General features: G+C 47.6%; 1 protein-coding gene across 1 annotated transcript in view; it reads left to right on the forward strand.

Annotated features, from left to right (window-relative positions):
* The window catches only part of LOC125943397 (membrane metallo-endopeptidase-like 1), a 410,743-nt gene that overhangs the window by 363,481 nt on the left and 27,780 nt on the right, over positions 1-19,482 (forward strand). The window contains exons 4-6 of the mRNA XM_049662688.1: positions 2,679-2,756; positions 4,740-4,849; positions 5,035-5,105. Coding sequence (XP_049518645.1) covers positions 2,679-2,756; positions 4,740-4,849; positions 5,035-5,105 — 259 coding nt within the window. The remainder of the gene's footprint in view (positions 1-2,678; positions 2,757-4,739; positions 4,850-5,034; positions 5,106-19,482) is intronic.

Here is a 19,482-nt window from a genome sequence, read left to right on the forward strand (position 1 = left end):
TATAATACCGCATAAAGTATGTCAGTAACTATAGACATGCATATACATTGATACGTTTTTAATAAAATGTGTAAAATGTTAGGTTCTGGTGTTTTTTTTTCTTTTTTTATGGAAACGTGACTGTCATCTTGCCTAAAACCGCTCTCACCAACTGTAAGGGTCGAGCCTTTGTCAGCATTTTAGCCTTTAGCTCTGCCGCCCTCTAGCAGCTCTGTATTAGTCTGTTGGAAATAAAAAGAGAATAGACAAAACAAGAAACGCGACAGTGCGATTGCCGTGTTGGTACCTGTAGTGATCATTATGTTATTTTAGAACTCTGCTGGTAGCCCACATTTACAGAGTGGAATGGCTGCGATTTTTTTTTTGCAGTGCAGTTGCGCTGAGGGATGTTGCTATACAGCATATATGCACACCACTAAACACGCTATGTATTAGGAATGTATACAGCAAGGCCTCTTTCCAGCGTTTACCCATAGACACGCTCCGCCATCTAGCAGCGCCGCCAGCGTCTCAACACGAAGTAGGTAAAAGACGCTTAAGCCCCACATACAGTACGATATGTATCACAGAGATCATAACAGGGCGCTAGAATACGGAAAACACGAAACAAAGCACCAAGGAGCGTGTGTTTCAGTCTACTCAGAATAATTCGTCGATGAATAAGAGGCGTGAGGTAATGGGTGAGGATCTCAGGAAACCAGTGCTGAGGGTAAGTGACGGTTTGGTGATGGCTGGCTCGATGTAGAGCCTAGCCGAATGCCGAGACGCAGGCGTCGCAGCGGCAAGCTAGATGATGGTAAGTGCCGGAGACCGGTAAGTCCTGACCCGGCAGCTGTGCTGATACTCGGATTCGAAGCGCGACCACTCAGGTTCCGCCTGCCGGGCGCAGGGTGGCAGTGGGCGACCAGGGGAAGTCGCCAAGCGCTGGAAGGCAGTAGGTCGGGCCTGTGGCTGCTAGCCGCGGATGGTCGAAGTCGTGGTGGTCAGGGGTCCGGTCCACAACGGCCCGTCTTCAGCACCTCAGCAGGTGCCGCGCTTCTTCCTGCGTGATTTCCTTGAACTCCCCAATTTTCTACAACGCGCTTCGTATTTTTATTCTCACTGAGCTTCGTGTGACCCCAAGACTAGTTCTTTCGAACTTTGCGTGTTTGACCCATCGGTTGAGAGTGGCTTTGTGGACTTCCACGGTTGGCTGCTTTTGCTTTTACTTTTTTCTTGCGGCACGTGTCCTTGTTCTTGGTGCTTTGTTGTCGTCTATTTCGAAGCACAGCACTTGGGCCTCCGCGCGCGCACCCTTCCTTTTCCACGTCCTGTTCTTTCGAAAGGCTGCATTCGGGCTCCTGCACTTCATTCGTCAGATACACGCAGCAGTTGCGGTAAATCGTACTCTACTAATGTCCCATACATGCATCACTGCTACACGAGAAGATTGTCGAATTTATTTTACGCAAATATGTTTAAAGCGAAGCTTTATACGGCTAGGCGAAACGAAAAAGCGCGTGTCCGGCCCCTGTGTACAGAAAACTATCATCATCAGCTTTGGCGTGAGCCTCTTCCGCAGTCGTCGTCGTCTTCCGCAGCTGGCTCGTTGTCTACCCTCTGTTTGCGCTCGTGCTTGTGTGCGGCGCGCGCTTGTGCCATTGCCCCCGCGTTCGTCGTCGTCGTCTTCTTCCACAGCTGGCTTCGTTTTTGCTCATCATTCCACCATAGACTTTCACTTCTCTTCTGTCGTCGTAATGGGGAGGCCGCATTTACGGAGGTATCAGCCATCGCTTAAGGGGGTATAAGCCATTTATTTATTTATTTATTTATTTATCTATGTAGTTATTTATTTATTATTATTTTTTATTTTTAATATTTTACCCACGGCGCCAATGTGGCATTACAGAGCGGGGGGGGGGGCGTTGATACATAGAACATAACACAAATGCATGGTATATTTTAACTGCGCTCACCCACACGGACACAGACGAGGCAGACAAGACGTGCGCAGACTTGCAACTGCATGTTTGCGAGTCTTAGCACGTCTTGTCTGCCTTCTCTGTGTCCGCGTGGGTTAGCGCAGTTAAATTATACCGTGCATGTCAACCAACTAGCCCGACTTGGAGCTCTACATAAATGCAGTCTGGCAATAGATACAACAAATTAGAAAAACAGCATCGTCATCAACAAAATAACCCAAAACTGTAACGTACATCGACGCAGTACACAAATTGTCATTCATTGTCTTACGTAACGGACAGATTTCATGTTGAAGCAATTTAATTTCGAAGAATCGCAAACGGAATGGCGGGCGAATGCTGGTAACCACGCCGCCGAGCAAACTAGAGACATGGAAAGCAAGCGATAACGGCGGACTGTGGGCAAAGCGTCAGTGACGTCGTTCTCTCCTTCGCAGCCGAACGTGTGTGTAGCCTGATTAAGAAACACAAAGACGTAGCCATAATTGAGAAATACTTTAATGAACCGTCGAAATTAACGCAGTCATAAAGACCGGGGCCGCGCGTTTCAGCTTAGCTGGTTAACTTAACATCTTTATGGAGTGCTTGGGCGGTGATTTTAGACAATGTTTGATTTTCTCCCTATATTCAGTACTATTTGTGGTTACGCATGCAACATGAGTGCGTGAAAATACATTTTATCTCTTCTATAGCGATTATTTTCTAATATAATTGCAGTTAAGTGACATGGCTTTAGGAATTGGATGCCCGGAATATATCTTGAACATCACATATATTGACCATGTGTACAAACACGTAAGTACATTTCCGCAATCCACAGCAGAATGTTTTCGTTAAATAAATTGGGATTGACTGCCTTTATACCCGTGCACTTATGCCACTCACGGCCACAGCTGCGCAGGTTCCACTGAAGCCACGGGTTATGTGGGCTGGCACTCTCACGGCTATTATTATCACACATTTGCGCGCACGCACAAACAACATTAATGGGATTACAGCCACCGCCGTAGTTTAGTCAGTGGAGCACCACGCTCTTTATGCAAAATTTGGGCATGGGACTCACATCGGCGTCAAGTCATATTTTACGTCACTTTCATTTCGCTTTCGAACGTGTGCGCTATATATGAATGATATTAAGTAAGAACGTTTGGTTATTTTATCAGACTTGTGCCAGTATGTCTTCAAAGCCACTCACCCTTTCTGTTCCTAGGTACAGCGCACTTATGTGCATACAGCCATTCATATTTCTACTATAAGCGTAGCGTTTAAAGGCAAGCCATGACAAGACTCGAATCAGTCTTAGTTGCTGGATTACGCCGCCAGTTGTGTGCACTGCTGCGGAACACGACGTTGTATTTTCAGCCCGCCGTGATGGCTTAACTGCTATGGCATTTGGCTGCCATCAACGAGGTCGACGGTTCTATTCGCGGCCACGGCGGCCACATTTACAATGCGGTGTATTTCGAATGGGGGAAAATGGGGAAGCGTTCCTGTACAGTGGATTTGGTGCACTTTGAAAAACCCCATAGCAAACACACACACAGGAACTTGTAGGTTGAGGACGTACGTATGAAAAGCCAAACGATGCTTTATGTCCGTTGCGGCTCGACCCCGGACTCTGCGTAGGAAATAAATAAGACAAATGCACCCACTGGGGAGATAATTCCATAGATCGAGCGGCCCGCCCCGTAAACACGCAGCCCCCCCCCCGCCTCGCTCGCCCGCTGGCCCGTAAAGCCGCTGAGCTATAACGCTCTGTTACCACTTTTGTCGTGTTCCTAAGCTGGCTATGCACTATAATTGCTGTAAATGTGTGTTTGCATGTGAGATAAGCTGCTCTGGAAATTGTGTTTTTGTAGTGTTTATCTGATTGGCTTACGAACAGTTTCAAAGGTTATTGGACCTCTATCGGGCTTTGTTGCTTTACTACCAACCTCTATTTATATGAGAGCTATGAAAAAAATTGAATAAAAATAGTGGGAGTGAGAACTAACTTTTGTTGAATTAACACACATGGCGGACAAACTGAAAAGGAAAACCTCATGGCGGTTGTTTACGACCTCTGTAAAATGTATTTCTCTATGGGCATGTCCAGTATAAGCTAACAACACTCACGCGTCCTCACTCTTTACCACATCTTCTGCGTTTACACATTCAGTAGTGAGTCTGTGAGGAAAAATGCGCAAGAGAGCTGCATGTTCTGAGGACGGACTCAATTCTGAAGTGCGAAAAGGGCAATGTGTTGCGAAATGACACCGACATCTCGCAAGATTTCCACATCTGAAGACTTGCTGACCGAATTCAAATGTAATTTAAAGTAAGGCTTCGGTCTAATATGACCCCAATACACACTTCCTCGGGTGAAGCTGAAAGAACTTATACAAAGTGTTTCTGCTTAGCACATCATGCTGCAGAAAGAACAATTTTAGCCGACGGTGCATTCTGTCAAGGCGATTTCATTCAGAAATAACAGCAATAAGGATATGCGCCCCGTTCAATCGGAAGAATTTTGGCAGCAAAGTGTGATACCAGTAAGCTCCAAGCGAACCTTCACTTGGTATTACTTATGAGCAGAACACTCCATTTTTGTGGCCATGGTAATAGGCCTGATTCATCGCTCAGTGTTATTAAAAAATATAAGATAGGGAAGCGTAGATAAAATTGAATCTTTTATTCCATCTAATTATTATCAGAACAACTCGCTCTTGCAATTTGAACAAGAATGCCGAAAGCTTACCTCAACGTGGAACGCTTCTCTCTAATAAACGCGTTCCGCAGGTACCCAGATTCAGTCCCGATACATCTATACTCGAAATGATGTACTTCCTTCACCAAAACAAGTACTTGAAGGAATTGGCTTCGCTAAAGGGACCAAGGCTCAGCGACAGGTAAGTTGTGCGAGCATCTTTAAAAAATGCAGTCGTATATTAGCCCAGACATGTTCTGCACCTCTTATAATTAATGCTTAACCCGCAGAAATATTCAATGCAGCGAGTTTTCAACTACAGATTAGCTTTAGGAAGCTGCGCAATACGTGAAAACCTGATTGTTGTTGCTTATTTTTCTTTTTTAGCTTGTTGCAAAGGTGGCAGAAAAGCGCCTTGGACGTGGGTTTCTTTTACTATCGTCCGGAAAACCGAATCGGTGAGAAGGATAATGGTTTTTCTGACTTATTTAAGCATGAACATTATAAACATAGGCAGTAAAAAGACGCTTGATACAATTGCTTGAGAGTAACTTAGCGAAGAAGTGCGGCTATTAACGTCTCAGTGTAGTATAAACTATTATTTTTAATCAGGCTATGTAAGATTTACTGCACAAATTATGATGTTGCACTATTCCAGACACAAGACGTATAACGAAAACCATCAAAGAAATGATATGCGCCTCTTTTGCAAGTATTCTATTCATGCGTGCGTCCATTAAAAAGAAAGGCAGCGCACAGTGTTCCACTAGGGATGGGCTATTAAATTATTAATCGATGAACGAATAATTGTTCGTCGGTTTAGCCTATAATCAATAATTCGCTTTCGATGCTGGGTTTTTCGTCGATTAATCGATTTATCAAATTTTTTTCCGGACGCTTTAAAAAGGCTGTAACACAGTTATCTAATCGCGCAAGTACCAATTTCAACCTTTGAAAGGTGCAGCCAGAAACACAAGCGTATACACATTTGGCAAGAATAATGTTTATTTGTTAAAGGTCAACTATCGACATCGATCGAAGTCGACAACTTTTCACTGAGCTGGTGTTTGCGGATGCCCATTGCCGAGTCATGCGTGGAGGAGTAACGGCGATGATGCACAACGCACACGAACGATTCTGGGTCCCAACAGCACGACAAGCGGCAAAGAAAGCAATCAACCGATGCCTGCTACGCGTACGTTTGCGCACGAAACCCACTCTGACGGCATACCCGCCGCTTCCACTCTGCCGGGTCGACCTTCCAGTCCGCCGGAAACCTTTCGACACTATAGGGCTTGATTTTGCCGGACCATTGTAGGCGAAGTCATCCGAGAGCTCCCACAAGAAAATGTACATCGTACTTTTCACAAGAGCATTACATTTGGAACTGGTCTCGGATATATCTTCACCTGCGTTCCTGTTGGCATTCCGAAATTTCATTGAAGAAAGGGGGGGGGGGGGCATTTGTACGTGTACAGTGCAGGGTGTATTGCGTGGTATCTGCTTAAACGGGTGTATGTGTTGGTTTGTAATTGTCGCCATGCTACTGTGTCTTCGTGTAAGAAGGTCTTGTGTGCGCGTGGGTATTGTCGTCTGTTCAATCTGTGGTGTTGCAATATGGCGCTGTATTGTAAAGGTACGGGCTCCATAGATGCGGCCGTATCGCTCTCTTGTGGCGCCCGGGTGGCATAAACTCGGGCTACAGCGTGCGCAAGCTGATTTCCACGGAGGGAGTCGTGTCCTGGAGTCCATACTATTTCTACGTCGGGGAATTGGGAGGCTTGTTTGAGGAGTTGGGCGGCAATGGAAGATGTTCTGCCTCTGGCATAGCTACGGCAAGCTGCTTATGAGTCGTTATTAATTGTAACGTGTTCTTTGGTTTGACTAGAGGTGATGGCTAAGGTGATGGCAGTCTCCTCCGCTTCGAGGGCGTTGGAAGTGCGGACCGTCATCGAGACCACCTCTTGAAGGTTATGGTCGACAACACTGACTGCTATGGCTGCTTTTCGGGGGACTGCGCGGCATCTGTGTATAGTGTGGTGGGGAAGTTACCGTATCTTGTCTGAAGAGTCTTTGCGCGAGCTTGGCGGTGACCGGCATAATGTTCCGGGTGCATGCTTCTGGGGATGGCGGGTACCTTGATATGCTCCCGGATGTTGAGGGCCGGATAGACTTTTCGTGGCTTCGGCCCTGTGTTGGGTGGCCTAGGCGCACTAGGAGCTTCTTGCCTGTTGTGTGGGCTAGGCGTTCTGGTTTGCTTGTGAGGTAAGCATCTATGATTTCTCTTACTGTGTTATGGACTCTTACGGCTTCGAGCTTGAGTGTGGCTGTTCCCGGTGGTAGGCTGAGCACTTGCCTGTATGCTTTCCGCAGAAGTATGTCTAGTTGATCTTCCTCTTTGGGAGTGAGGGGCAGGTACGGGACAGTGTAGTCACGTGATGCGGCTGATTATCAGGGCCTGGACAAGCTGGGTCACGTCGTCTTCTTCCAGGCCGTATTGTTTGGTGGTGATGCGGCTGACCATTCGCATGACTTGGAAGGTGGTCTGCTTGAGATGTTGGATGGTGTGTGCGCCTCAGCCGTCCTGTTGTATGTGGAGGCCGAGGATGCGGGCGCGATTTACTGTACGGTTTTTTACAAGATTTCTGTAGAACTACTAATAGTTCCGACTAGTCGGGGCACCATCGGAGACCGCTGCTTCTTGCATAATGCTGGACGACGTCGATCGCTTGTTCGAGTGCGTCTTGTTTTTGTAGCGTTAGCTACACTGGCCTAGCCAAGCCCGTTTCGCGCGGCACATCAAGAGCCGTGCTGCGCATGCGCAAGGATCATTGGATCAGTGATGTCACACGGCTTGCGCACCGGAGCCACCGGAGCCGGCACCTCTCGCGCACTCCGCCGCCGCCGCGCGCGACTCACCGCCGCCGGTCTGCGCATTCCAGAGGAGTGACGTCGTAGCCGTGGTAGACGCACTGGCGCCGGCGCGCGCTCGCTGTGCAGTCGCCGTCTGACACTGCGCTGGAGCCGCTGCGCTTCTGACTGGCGTTTGCCAGTGTGGTATAGCCATGGAGAAGGAGAGCGCAAATGCTTCTCAACAGCGCAGAAGAACGGAGAAGCTTGACTCATCGGATCCCGAAGTAGTTGCCTGGCTATTAGCGGTTGAGCGTAGGAGACAACCAGGAAAGCTAAGAATAATCAGCTGAACCTTTTCTAACGCTACGTATATCCTGGCATAGCCGAGCTAAGCCACTGCAATTTTTCTCCTTCGGAACCAGTGGTGGTCCAGATAGTGATATCATCGGCGTATATTGCGTGCCTGATTCCTGTTGTTGCATTGATTTTGTCAGGTAGTTTCATGATAGCAATGTTGAAAAGGGCGGCGAATAGAACGGCACCTTGTGGGTTTCTTTTGTTACGAGTAGGTAACGTCGGCGATCTGAGTGAGCCACTGCTTATTGTGGCCGTGCGGTTGGTTAGAAAGACGCGTACGTAGTTGTAAGTATTACGACCACAGTTGGTAAGACTTAGGCTTGTAAGGATGGTATGGTGAGCCACATTGTCGAAAGCGCCTTTAATGTCCAGTGCTAAGATCGCTCCGGTACTGTGTGGTGAGATGTGTTCAAGGACTTGATCCTTCAGCTGAAGGAGAATGTCGTGGGTACAAAGGTGGGACCGGAATGCGAACATTGTTTCGGGCAGCAAGTCGCTGGATTCTAGGTAAGGTTGAAGTCGGTTCAGAATCACGTGCTCCAGAAGCTTACCTAGGCAAGAAGTCAGTGATATTGGTCTAAGATTTTCTAAGCGGGAGGGTTTGCCTGGCTTTGGAATAAGAATGATGTCCGCGTGCTTCCAATACGCTGGTAGCATACCCGCCTCCCAATGATGAATAAATAGGTCAATAATAGATTGAATTGTGTCGTCATCCAGATTGTGCAGGAGCTTGTTACTTATTTTGTCCTTGCTTGGGGTGGTGTTTCGTGCGATAGATGAATTGCTTGTTGCACCTGAGAGATGGTGATCGGCTTGTCCAGGTCGTGGTTGTCGCCTCCGCTGTACGTGGTAGGTTGTCCCTGCGTAGGTTTGAAATATCCTATGTATCGCACCCGCAACTCGTCCAGGAATTCGTCTTCAGAACCCAGATGGTTGTGGAAGAGACGTTGAATAGTTCGCTGGCTGACTGCTTTGCTTTGCGTAGGGTCAAGACGATGGCGTAGTAGCGACCCTATTTTGGCCGTGCTAAGAGTGCCCTGCAACTTATTGCATAGTTGTCGCCAATTCTGACGGGTGAGCTCCCCAGCATAAAATTCCGTGGTTGTCGCTACTTTCGCTAAACGTAGTCTCAGATTCCGGTTATGTTTTTGGCGCTTCTATCTCCTAACAAGGCCTCGACGGGCCTCCCACAAGTGAAGAAGGTGCGGGTCTACTGCGGTAATGCCTGTGGTGAGTGTAATGTGTTTTGAATGTCTGTCTACGTCTTACTGGAGCTGTCATATGCACTGTTGGATATCCGAAATAGCCCTCGAGGAGTCATCCGCTCGCTCTTTGCAAAAAAGCTGTCCAATCTGTGAGTGTAATCTTTGTTATCGGGCGGTGTGCATGCGTAACGTACAATGTGTTAGCAAGGATGCAGTGATCACTGAGCAGGGTGTCCTCCGTTTTGTCCCAGGTAGCTTGTTGTGTCCCTTTATTGAGGGTAAGGTCAGGGCACGTATCTCTGGAGATGCTGTTTCCCAGACGTGTGGGGTGTGCGGGGTCTGTCAGGATGATCAGACAGACAGTGCTGCTGTATCATATATTGTAGTGTTGTGCCTTTTGATGTGGCTATCGTGTAGCCCCATGCCTGGACAGCCGCGTTGAAGCCACCTACTATAAATAGGCTGTTGTTTTTGGCTATGGCAATCGATTTGTTGATCAAGTAGTCAACTTGGCCTGCTTCTGCTTGGGTGGGCTGCAGATGTTCAGTATGAAAAGGCGCCTTCGGCCTCTTTGAAGGGGTAGTATCTCAATTAGGTTGTAGTTGACGTCACTGCCGTCTAGTGTGTGTTGTATTGTAGTGAGCGTTTTAGCTGTAAATGTGGAAACGCTGCTTTCAGGCGTGCTGGTATGTGTGCTGTAGCCAGATTGAGTTGAGTGTGTGCCTGTTTCCTGCAGTGCGATTACGCTTGGTGCCGTGTTAGCTAATTATGTACTGTCTCAATGATGCGTGCTTGCGTCTGTAGCTGCGACAATTCCATTGCCAGATTAAGAGTGGGTGTTTGTTGCTGTGGTTGGTTTTGCTATTCATCCGGGCTTACGGGTGGACCGCCACGGTTTCCCTGCTGTAGTTCTTGTTGTGCCATTGTTTTCACCTTCATACGTCGCTGATCTTTTGCCATCTGTGTTTCTTAGTTTGCGTTTGCAAGTTGCTGGATACTTTGTTGCATGGCTAGCATCGGCCGTTGCAGTGCATCGCCTTCTCCTCGACTTGCGCGATTTCTGTCAGTTTTGGTGATTCCAGAACTTTCCGAAGATGATAGCGATGAGGGTGGGCTTATTGGTGCGGACTCCTGACTGGCGGTGCGACTGGCGTATAGTTCTGCAATGTGTGTGCGAAGTTCGTTGTTTTCCTCGTTGAGGAGTTTGTTCTCCTCTCTGATAGCCTTTACCTCAGAAAATTTGCTGTTGAATATCAGTATTGTGTTTGGGAAAAGAATTGTGTGGTGTGGGTTCTGGGTGTAGGTGTGGTGAGAGAGTGTTGTTTTGGAGACTGTGTGAGAGGAGAAGAGCCGTGCTGACCAGCTCAGCATTTGTGATCCCGGCGCAGCAGGTCCGCTGGGGTTCCGGGTCACTCCCTGTTGGTTCTGCGAGCAGGAGCAAGACCTGGAGCAGGAACGCTTCCGTCGCTGGCCTGGGTGTGACCGAGACCTCGATCGTGAGTGGTCATGGCAGCTGCTCATTTGAACTGCTAGGCTCGTCTTCTTCAGTCGATCAGGGCTTTCATCGGAAGCCGTAGGATGGAACCCCTGGCATAGGGCGCACCGGTGGCGGCAGTGGGATTTAGTGCACCACACTGGGGCACACGTTGACTTTTGGCGTTTGGCATACATCGGTCCGGTACCCTACTTAGCGGCAGATGCGGCAGACATGTGTCGTTGGTCGGTATGGTTTGCAGCGTATTTCACCGCCGTAATATCGCACTTAGAAGGGTAAAGTCTTGCCAGTGAAAGTGATAACTTCCGCGGAGGTCTGTCCAAGCATCTGGGCGTGTAAAATTTCTTCACCAGGTGCATAGAGTCCGTTGAGGACGACTTCTGTGGGAGTACCAGCGGGGGTCCCATGAATATCCCCTTTAGCGGAGCGGTCGGGTGCCACCACGTATACCGTGACCGCAAATTCTCTACCGCCCAGATAAATTGTAGTGATGTGACAGATGCTCATAGCTAGCCCTTCGTTTGGTGTGCTAGCAGTAGCGATATTTTGTATTAGGTCAATTCTTACTATGAGGGTCCGTACGTGCTCAGTGATGGAATGCTGACATGCCATATTGATGCCTTTAGCTACCTGCGGCGTGGTCCATGTGGCAAGATTGAGTCCCTCTCGGAGGCGGTAATCAATCGACTTCCTCACAAAACCAGTCCCCGACCCGATGGCATCAGGCGCCAAACTACTTAAATTAACCTGCCATCATTCAGCTAACCTGCTCGCATCAATCTTCCAGCAGTCCCTTGATTCTGGCTGTATACCGGAGGACTGGAAATCTGCATATGTGGTTCCTACATTCAGATCTGGCAGCAGTAATCACCCTAACAACTACAGGCCGATTTCACTTACTTCCATTTCGTGTGAGGTACTAGATCACATCATATATTCAGAGGTGACGGGTCATCTGAGCCGTAACAATTTACTTCTCAACACCCAGCATGGATTCCGCGATAAATTATCATGCTGACACAACTTTTCGAACTTGTGACAGACCTGCACAAAGCACTACATATGTTCGCCTACATCGATGCCATTTTCATAGACCTTTCAAAGGCTTTCGACCGTGTTCCACATAATCGACTAATGTTAAAAATACGTAATCTGGGTCTCGCCGAAAGAGCGACTGCTTGGATCGAAGAATTTCTAAACAGTCGGTGTCAGTCAGTTAAACTTAAGGATTACATATCTAAACCGACACGAATAACATCTGGGGCGTCCTCTTCTATTTTTAGCATATTATAATGTCATAGCCTCTAAAATAAGTTCGTCAATCCGTCTTTTCGCGGACTATTGCGTTATTTATAATAAATTAACTTGCATGGCCGACGTCGCAGAACTACAATCTTATCTCTCAAAGTTAGAGGAATGGTGCAGCAATTGGCAAATGGCAATTATTGTCGAAAAAACCGAACACTTTAAATTTACTAACATTTCATCTGCATGCTCAAACTCTTATAAAATAAATAAATGACACATTAATCGAAAAAGTCACGTCATTTAAGTACCAGGGCGTCATACTTACTTACGATTTAGGCTGGGCCGCCCACATCGAGCATATAACCAATAAGGCTTTCAAGAAGCTCGGCCTACTTAAACGACGCTTGCATCTCGGTAATAAAGATACAAGACAGCACGCTTTCAAATCATTGATTGGGCCCTCTCTAGGATATGCTTCTATCATATGGCATCCTCACCTGACAGGTCTTACTAACATGCTCGAAATGGTACGGAACAAAGCCGCTTGGTTTGTCACATCGTCCTAGTCACCTTTCATTAGCGTTTCATCACTGAAAGCTCAACTTAATCTAGCTACGCTTGTCATGCGCAGGCGACATGCTCGACTATCGTTTTTTAGGGGCGAAGCTCCTTAAGGCGGCACCCGTTCGTCCCTCGTCGTAGTAGTAGTGTGTAACCAGTCTGAGAAAAATGAGAAAAAAATCCGAAGTTGTGTCCGTAGCGCGGAATCGAACCAGGGACCCCTCGCTTCCGAGCGCGCGGCGTTAGCCCACTACGCCACGAAGCTTTTTTTTTTCTTTATTGCATTGGCATAACAGTCAACCACGTAGTGACAAATTCATAATTTTAGAACTGTTTCATGTGTAACAAGCCTTCCATACGGGGCACCCAATCGGGTACACACTTTTTCACTTTTTCCATTTCGAGAAATGAAATGAGAGACTCGCGAAAGTACTCTATTGCAGGGCGAGCATCAACGTCTGCATGGCGAACAGCCATGCGTGACGTCCAAATACTATGCAGAGCCATTAACATAGTAATATCATATGGAAAACCATCCTCATTATCAACCATTAGGTACCTTATTCCCTGTGCATCCAAAGGGAAATCCTTCTTTAAGGTCCTTTGCAGGACATCCCAGAAGAACACGCCATCCCAGCATTCCAGAAACACGTGTTCAATCGTTTCAGGTTTCCGGCACAAGAAACAGTGGTCACCCCACGGAACGAATAATCCCTTATCAGAAAGCAAAGTCTTAACTGCCAAAACGCCTGCATGTAATTTAAAGAAGAAGGTTTTCACCCCGGGACGCACAGGCATGCTTTTTACACGTTTCAGCACCTTGCGCCACTTTCCGCCCGAGAAATGAGTCCGGTACAATGGAATTGGGAGAACAATATCACATAAATCGTTATACAATTTTTTACGAGACACTGTGCTTAAATATTCAATCGAGAAACGGGCCTCCAGGAAACGGCACGACTCAACAACCTCTTTAAGGTAGCCCTGTAGTCGACCTTCCATTTTATTGGAAGAGATGACAAAGTTGGGCAAAGCACTGACCAGTCGTACTTGGCAAACTGTGCGCAGGAAAGGATCCTGAACATCTCGAAGGTACAAAAAACGATTTACAAGCTGTCTCAGAAATAAATGCGATAAGCTTAAGCCGCCATCACGAACACGCCGAAAAAGGTTCGTCCGACTTGTTCGTTCCCATGTCGATCCCCATATAAACACGGCAAAAACTCGACGAAGTCTCTGCACATTCACTCGAGAGCAGTAGAGCACTTGTAACACATACCACAATTTACTAATGAAAAACAAATTGCAAACCGTTGCACGAGCAAAGATTGATAAATCTCTGCCCTTCCATTTCGCGGCTTTTTCTCGGATTTCTTCTGTCTGTCTCCTCCAATAGGGATCACTGTCGGTGTAATTTTCTAAGGGTACGCCTAAATACTTCACCGGGGTTGTTACCCACTGCACATTTAGGAAAAACTGTGGCGTGAGATCCCAATCACCATGCCAAAAACCAATACATTTTCCCCAATTGACTGCACTGCCGCTTACCTGACAAAAACGTTTTACAATGGTAATAACCTCCGCTATACTTTCGAGATTTGAACAAAAAACACCTATATCGTCTGCATAGGCCAGAATGCGTACTTCAGATGCATGTAGCCTGAAGCCACTAATTGTACTGCGGTTTATAATACTTAGGCAAAAGCTTTCAATAAACATGCAAAAAAGGAGAGGGGAAATAGGACAACCTTGGCGAACTGAGCGACGCTCTTGGATGAGATTTCCAACTTCTTTGTTAACAATGAGCCTAGTACTACAACCACTGTACGCCATACGAACAGCTTCAGTTATTACTGTGCCAACATTTGCATGTTCTAAGACAGTTATAAGTAAGTCATGTGGCACGCGGTCAAAGGCCTTCTCGAAATCAATCTGGAGCATCGCAACTGCACCCTTCATGACGTCACAACACTCTAATACACACCTCGCTTTGTGAATGTTGGTAAAGATGCTTCTGCCCTTTATTCCACATGTTTGATGCGGGCCCACTATTTCTTTTATTACGCTTTGCAACCTTCTAGCCACTATTTTCATAAAAATTTTGTAATCAACATTTGTCAGACTGATAGGACGATAGGCTGATACCTGCCGAAGTTTGATAGAATCGTTCGTTTTCGGAATAAAAATGGTATGGGAAGTGAGAAATGAAGGAGGCAGAGATTTAAACTCAAAGGCCTCATTGAATAAGCGCCCCAATATCGGAGATATTTCTCGCGTGAAGGTCTTATACAAAGCCGCACTTAGCCCGTCAGGACCAGGGGACTTCCCGGGATTTAGGTCTTCGATTGCTTTCTCTACCTCTCCTACCGAGATTGAAAGTTGCAATCTATCCTTTGTTTCGTCATCTAATTGTGGCATGAACGCCAAAAATTCACTCTTGAAGTGGTCGATATCTACCGTACCTAAAGAAAACAGAGCACTGTAATACTCGTAAAAGGCTTTCTCAATCTCGTCTTTAGCACTTGTCAAGGCACCATTGTATGTTATTTCTGCAATTATATTACGTTGCGCGTAACTTTTTTCCGTCCCTAGTGCGCGCTTTGTAGGCCTTTCGGCCATTACCGTTTTCTCTGCTCTCGCTCTTATAATTGCACCCCGAAATCTTTCCATGTCTAACAACTCCAATTTTTCTTTCACCGCACGGATATCTCCCTTAAAGGTTCCAGGCGTTAGACACTCTTCTTTGACAAGAGTTTGCAGGTTTGAACGTAACAGTCTCTCGTGAATACGTTCTTCATGTTTAAGTATGCTGCTTCTTTCTACAGCTTTCATTTTAATTTTTGCTTAAATAGTTCCCATTTCGGCCCAACTTCTGAATTACTGTCACGGTACAGTTCTTGTATGCCCTCATGTACTAGAGTTTTGAAAACATCGTCATCAAGTAGTTTATTATTAATTTTCCATGAATCCCAGTTAAATTTTCCCTTTCTTTCTTTTTTGCTGCAAATGCTAAACATCACGAGGCAATGGTCAGTGAAGGAGAGGGGTGTTACGCAATAATCCTTACACAGAGGCACAATATCCAGCGACACATATGCACGATCTAAGCGTGCGTGACTAGAACCTTGAAAATGCGTGAATTGGACATTATACCCACTGGTAATACATACCTCCCACATCTTCCAGAGCGAAATCGTTGATGATATCCATTAACTTTATCGTGCTAGTCTCACGGTGCGGCGTAGTACTCGTTTTGTCTCGTGCTGAGCATACACAATTAAAATCGCCGAGAAGGATCAGTATACGATCAGTGTTACAATACTCACTAATGCGGCCGAAATAATCTAGACGCTGTGCAACGTTAGTTGGAGCATACAAACAAAACACGCGCCATTCATTGCCGGCAAAAACAAAGTCACAAACTACAAAGCGGCCCGATGGACAGCTTATAACAGACTGTATAACAATACCTAAGCAACTACGCACCAATAATAGACACCCTCCTGACGTCCCAACCGCATGACTGACGCACACACTATAATGCGCCGAGAACGGGTGTAACATGCCGTCGGTCTGGTCCTCGCCTTGAACTTTAGTTTCCTGCACTGCGATTATGTCCAGTTCTTGTTCTATCGCAATACGATACAACTGATTTTGCCTTCTTTTAGTCGCTAATCCTCGTACATTAATTGATCCTACGCGCAGGGATTTTTCCAACGACACAATTTTCCTGCCGGACGAGACCGCCGGCAAGACGCCCTCATTTCCCATCTCGACGCTTTGTGCAGTCGCCATAGTGGCGTCTAAGAGTTCACCTCCTTGCCGCCCCTTGTCAGGGACGACGCGCGCGTCCGAACGGCGCTGCGAGGTTTCTTCGTCACCCCATTCGCTTCCAGCGAAGCTTGGACCGGTCTCAGACGCTGCTCCTGCGACACCGCACTCACGTCGTCATGGCGACGCTTTGCCGGGGTTGTCTCCGCGTCCATATTTCCCAGAGCACTTTCGTCGACCGCTGGCTTTGTGCTTGCTGCCTGCTGCGTTTGAGAGACGCTGGTCGCGTCCGAGGACTCTCCCGTGGGGCCCTCATCCTGGAGCACCGGACCAACGCCAACCGCGTTCGTTGTAGCAGTCTCTTGGTGCTCACCGACGCTGGACACCGTCATGGCCGGCATCTGCAGATCCGAGACGCGGACTTCCTTGTCAGCTCCCTGATCTGTTCCGCTCTTGTCGGCTGTCGCAGGTGCCGCAGCTTGCTCTGCCTCTTCCTCGTCCATGACAAGCTCGCTTTGGTCTACAACCGTAGATCTGCCCACGGCTTTGGCGTAGCTGCGAGTACATGCCTCCTGTCCATGGCCAAACGCATGACATTCGGCGCACTTCGGTACCCTGCAATCACGCCGTATATGACCCGTGTGCTTGCAACGAAGGCAAAGAGGGGCTCGTCCTGGCGCCACAGTGAGCACTGTACCGCTGCCCAGGCGCATCTGGTGCGGTATTTTGAAGCACCGCCAACAACTAAATACGAAGTGGCGTCTGCCAAGGTGTAAACAAGTGAGGCCAGTGTCCAGTGCGATACCCTCTTTCAAGAACAATCGCACAAACTTTGTCAGAGAGTCAGCACATTCGAAGCCCTCCGCTTTCCACCTGTCATTGGTCACCTCCTTCACTTCGCCGTATTCACTGAATGCCCTCCGAATGTTATCGCTCGTGACATCCAAAGCCACCCAATGCAACTTCAGACGCACCTCTTGCCTGTTGGGGTCGATGACGATGCAAAGACGATCCTTGACGACCAACCTTCCTGCTTCTATAAGATTCTTTTTCGCTTCATCCGTCCGCAGGTTAACAAGCCAGACGTGGGACATCTGGTAGGCACCTATTACAGCAACGTCCTTGATGACGCCGGCGTCTTGTAAGGGCTTTCGAAAGTCTTCGATGCGATATGGACGACCTGAGATGTCGCAGTGCAGCATGACTGCACGCTTCATAGCTTCACCTGATGAAACGTTGGGCAAAATAATCCTGTAGTCCTTGGGCACAGAAAACGATGGGCTACCACGGCCGTTGACGACCGCTGTCGCAGCTCGCTCGGAGCCAACCATCCTGCGTCCGCACGCGTGAGTGACCGGGAGCAGAATGACTACGCCACGAAGCACACATAGACACAAGCACCACGATGGCAATAAATACCCAACATTAACGAAAGGCCGCGTTTCTTGCGCGTTTCTAACGCGTTTGTGCTAGCGCGTTACGGCCCGTGTGAGAAGCTGGTGTATAGCCCAGGCCACACGTACGCTTGCGGACGCGCGTAAGCTCGCGTCTACGCGCCTTGCGGTTGCCGCGCCTAGCGAGGAATGGCGGTTTGCATCCACAAATACGCGCGACAGCGCGCGCTCACTGGCCTCACTTGTTTACACCTTGGCAGACGCCACTTCGTATTTAGTTGTTGGCGGTGCTTCAAAATGCTTCGATATTTATAAACGTAATTGTTATCTTTTTGGAGCTGTTAGATCAGCACAAAAAGTGAAGAAGAAGCACTTTCTTGCATGGTATAATTCTGCTTAACTGAGAGTTGAATGTACCGCGCCGTCGCTGCGTAGCCAGGCGCGCCGACGCGAGGCAGCCCAGGCGCGCGATAACTGAGAGGAGCTGATTACCGAGATCGCGCCGCGTTTCGACGCGTACGAGCCGTGCCGTACCGTCTGCGCATGCGTGGGCGCGCGGACGCGAGCTCGCGCGCGTTTGCAAGCGTACGTGTGGTCTGGGCTTAAGACGCTGTGGCCTCTCCGCCTTACCTTCAACGCGTTTCGAACGCGCTGCCCAAGGCGGTGGCAAGTCAAGTTCAAGTCGAGGAGCGTTTATGAATACGGGGGTATACTCTCTCAGCAGTCATGTGATGGCGTCGGCAAACGCGGTGCACGTTCCGGCATGTGTAAATGGCTACGTAAGACGCTGTGGCCGCTCCCCCTTACTAGAGAGTACTGCACGTCTCTAACGCGTTTGTGCTAGCGTCCCCTTAAGCGGGAGATCCGATGATTCCCTCCGGAGCTTCGCCCACTCATCATCATTCACCCCGTGGATATGCTGTGATTTTTTTTTACTCACTTTACCACAGCAACACGACGTTCGCCAAATCGCACATTTTTCCAGTGCCTCATGCTTCAACCCATCTCGATCATGCGCGCACAAAGTATCACCCATTTTCGCCCGGACGAAGAAGTACCAAAATTCGCCTTTACTATTTTGCATAAATGAATGGAACTCCCTGCCATCCAACATCTCAAAGATATCAGATAATTCAATGTTTCACTCAGCACTGCTGGGCTATTTACAAAATGGATAAGATTCCTAACCTTTATCTGCCTGTCTTTGTTTCATATACGGTATTTTTACGATATATGTATACAGTGTTCTTTTCAATGTATTGATGAACAGTGGTTTAACGGCAATGTAACCAATCGCTCTGTACTCGTTATCAATTTATGTCGTAGATTATTTTTTATCTATGCTATTCTGGACACCTTGGTTCAAATGAAATCGCTGTTTCATTTTTCTATTTTTTTCTTTTTTCTTGTTTTGTTGTAAGTATGGTTGTCTTCGATTTATATTCTTTAAATATTATATTTATGTACTCACCGGAAATCCTCCCCTGTGTAGCGCCCACTAGGGCCTTTAGGGTATTGAAATAAATAAATGATGACCTTGAGGTCGTTTCGGAGCAGCGGATGGAGTCGGGGTAGACGGGTGGCCGATGGCTGTCGGGGATGAAGAGGGGAATTGGTGGGAGTTGATTTTTTTAGACCATACTTAACAGTGAGCCTGTCTCCACCGTCAGCTTCTTCAGGAAGTTGGATTTGTGTGTGCTCAAGATGTGTATCGGTACCGTCGTTCGTGGCTGTGATGACAGGTTCTTTTCTTTAATGATTCTGATGGTTCACTGAGGCGGAGCCTCCGAGAAACCAATTGAGGACAAAGCAGTTTGTTGTCAAACACAAACAAACGTTTAATACGACTAGAACGAGGGAAAATAAACCATGAAAAAAACACTCAAAAAGACATCACGGCAAGAAACGCACTTAGGGCTTGGATGGCATTAACAGTACACGAGTCCGGGCT

The sequence above is a fragment of the Dermacentor silvarum genome, chromosome 2 (assembly GCF_013339745.2).
Source record: "Dermacentor silvarum isolate Dsil-2018 chromosome 2, BIME_Dsil_1.4, whole genome shotgun sequence".
NCBI classification, from domain to species: Eukaryota; Metazoa; Arthropoda; class Arachnida; order Ixodida; family Ixodidae; genus Dermacentor; species Dermacentor silvarum.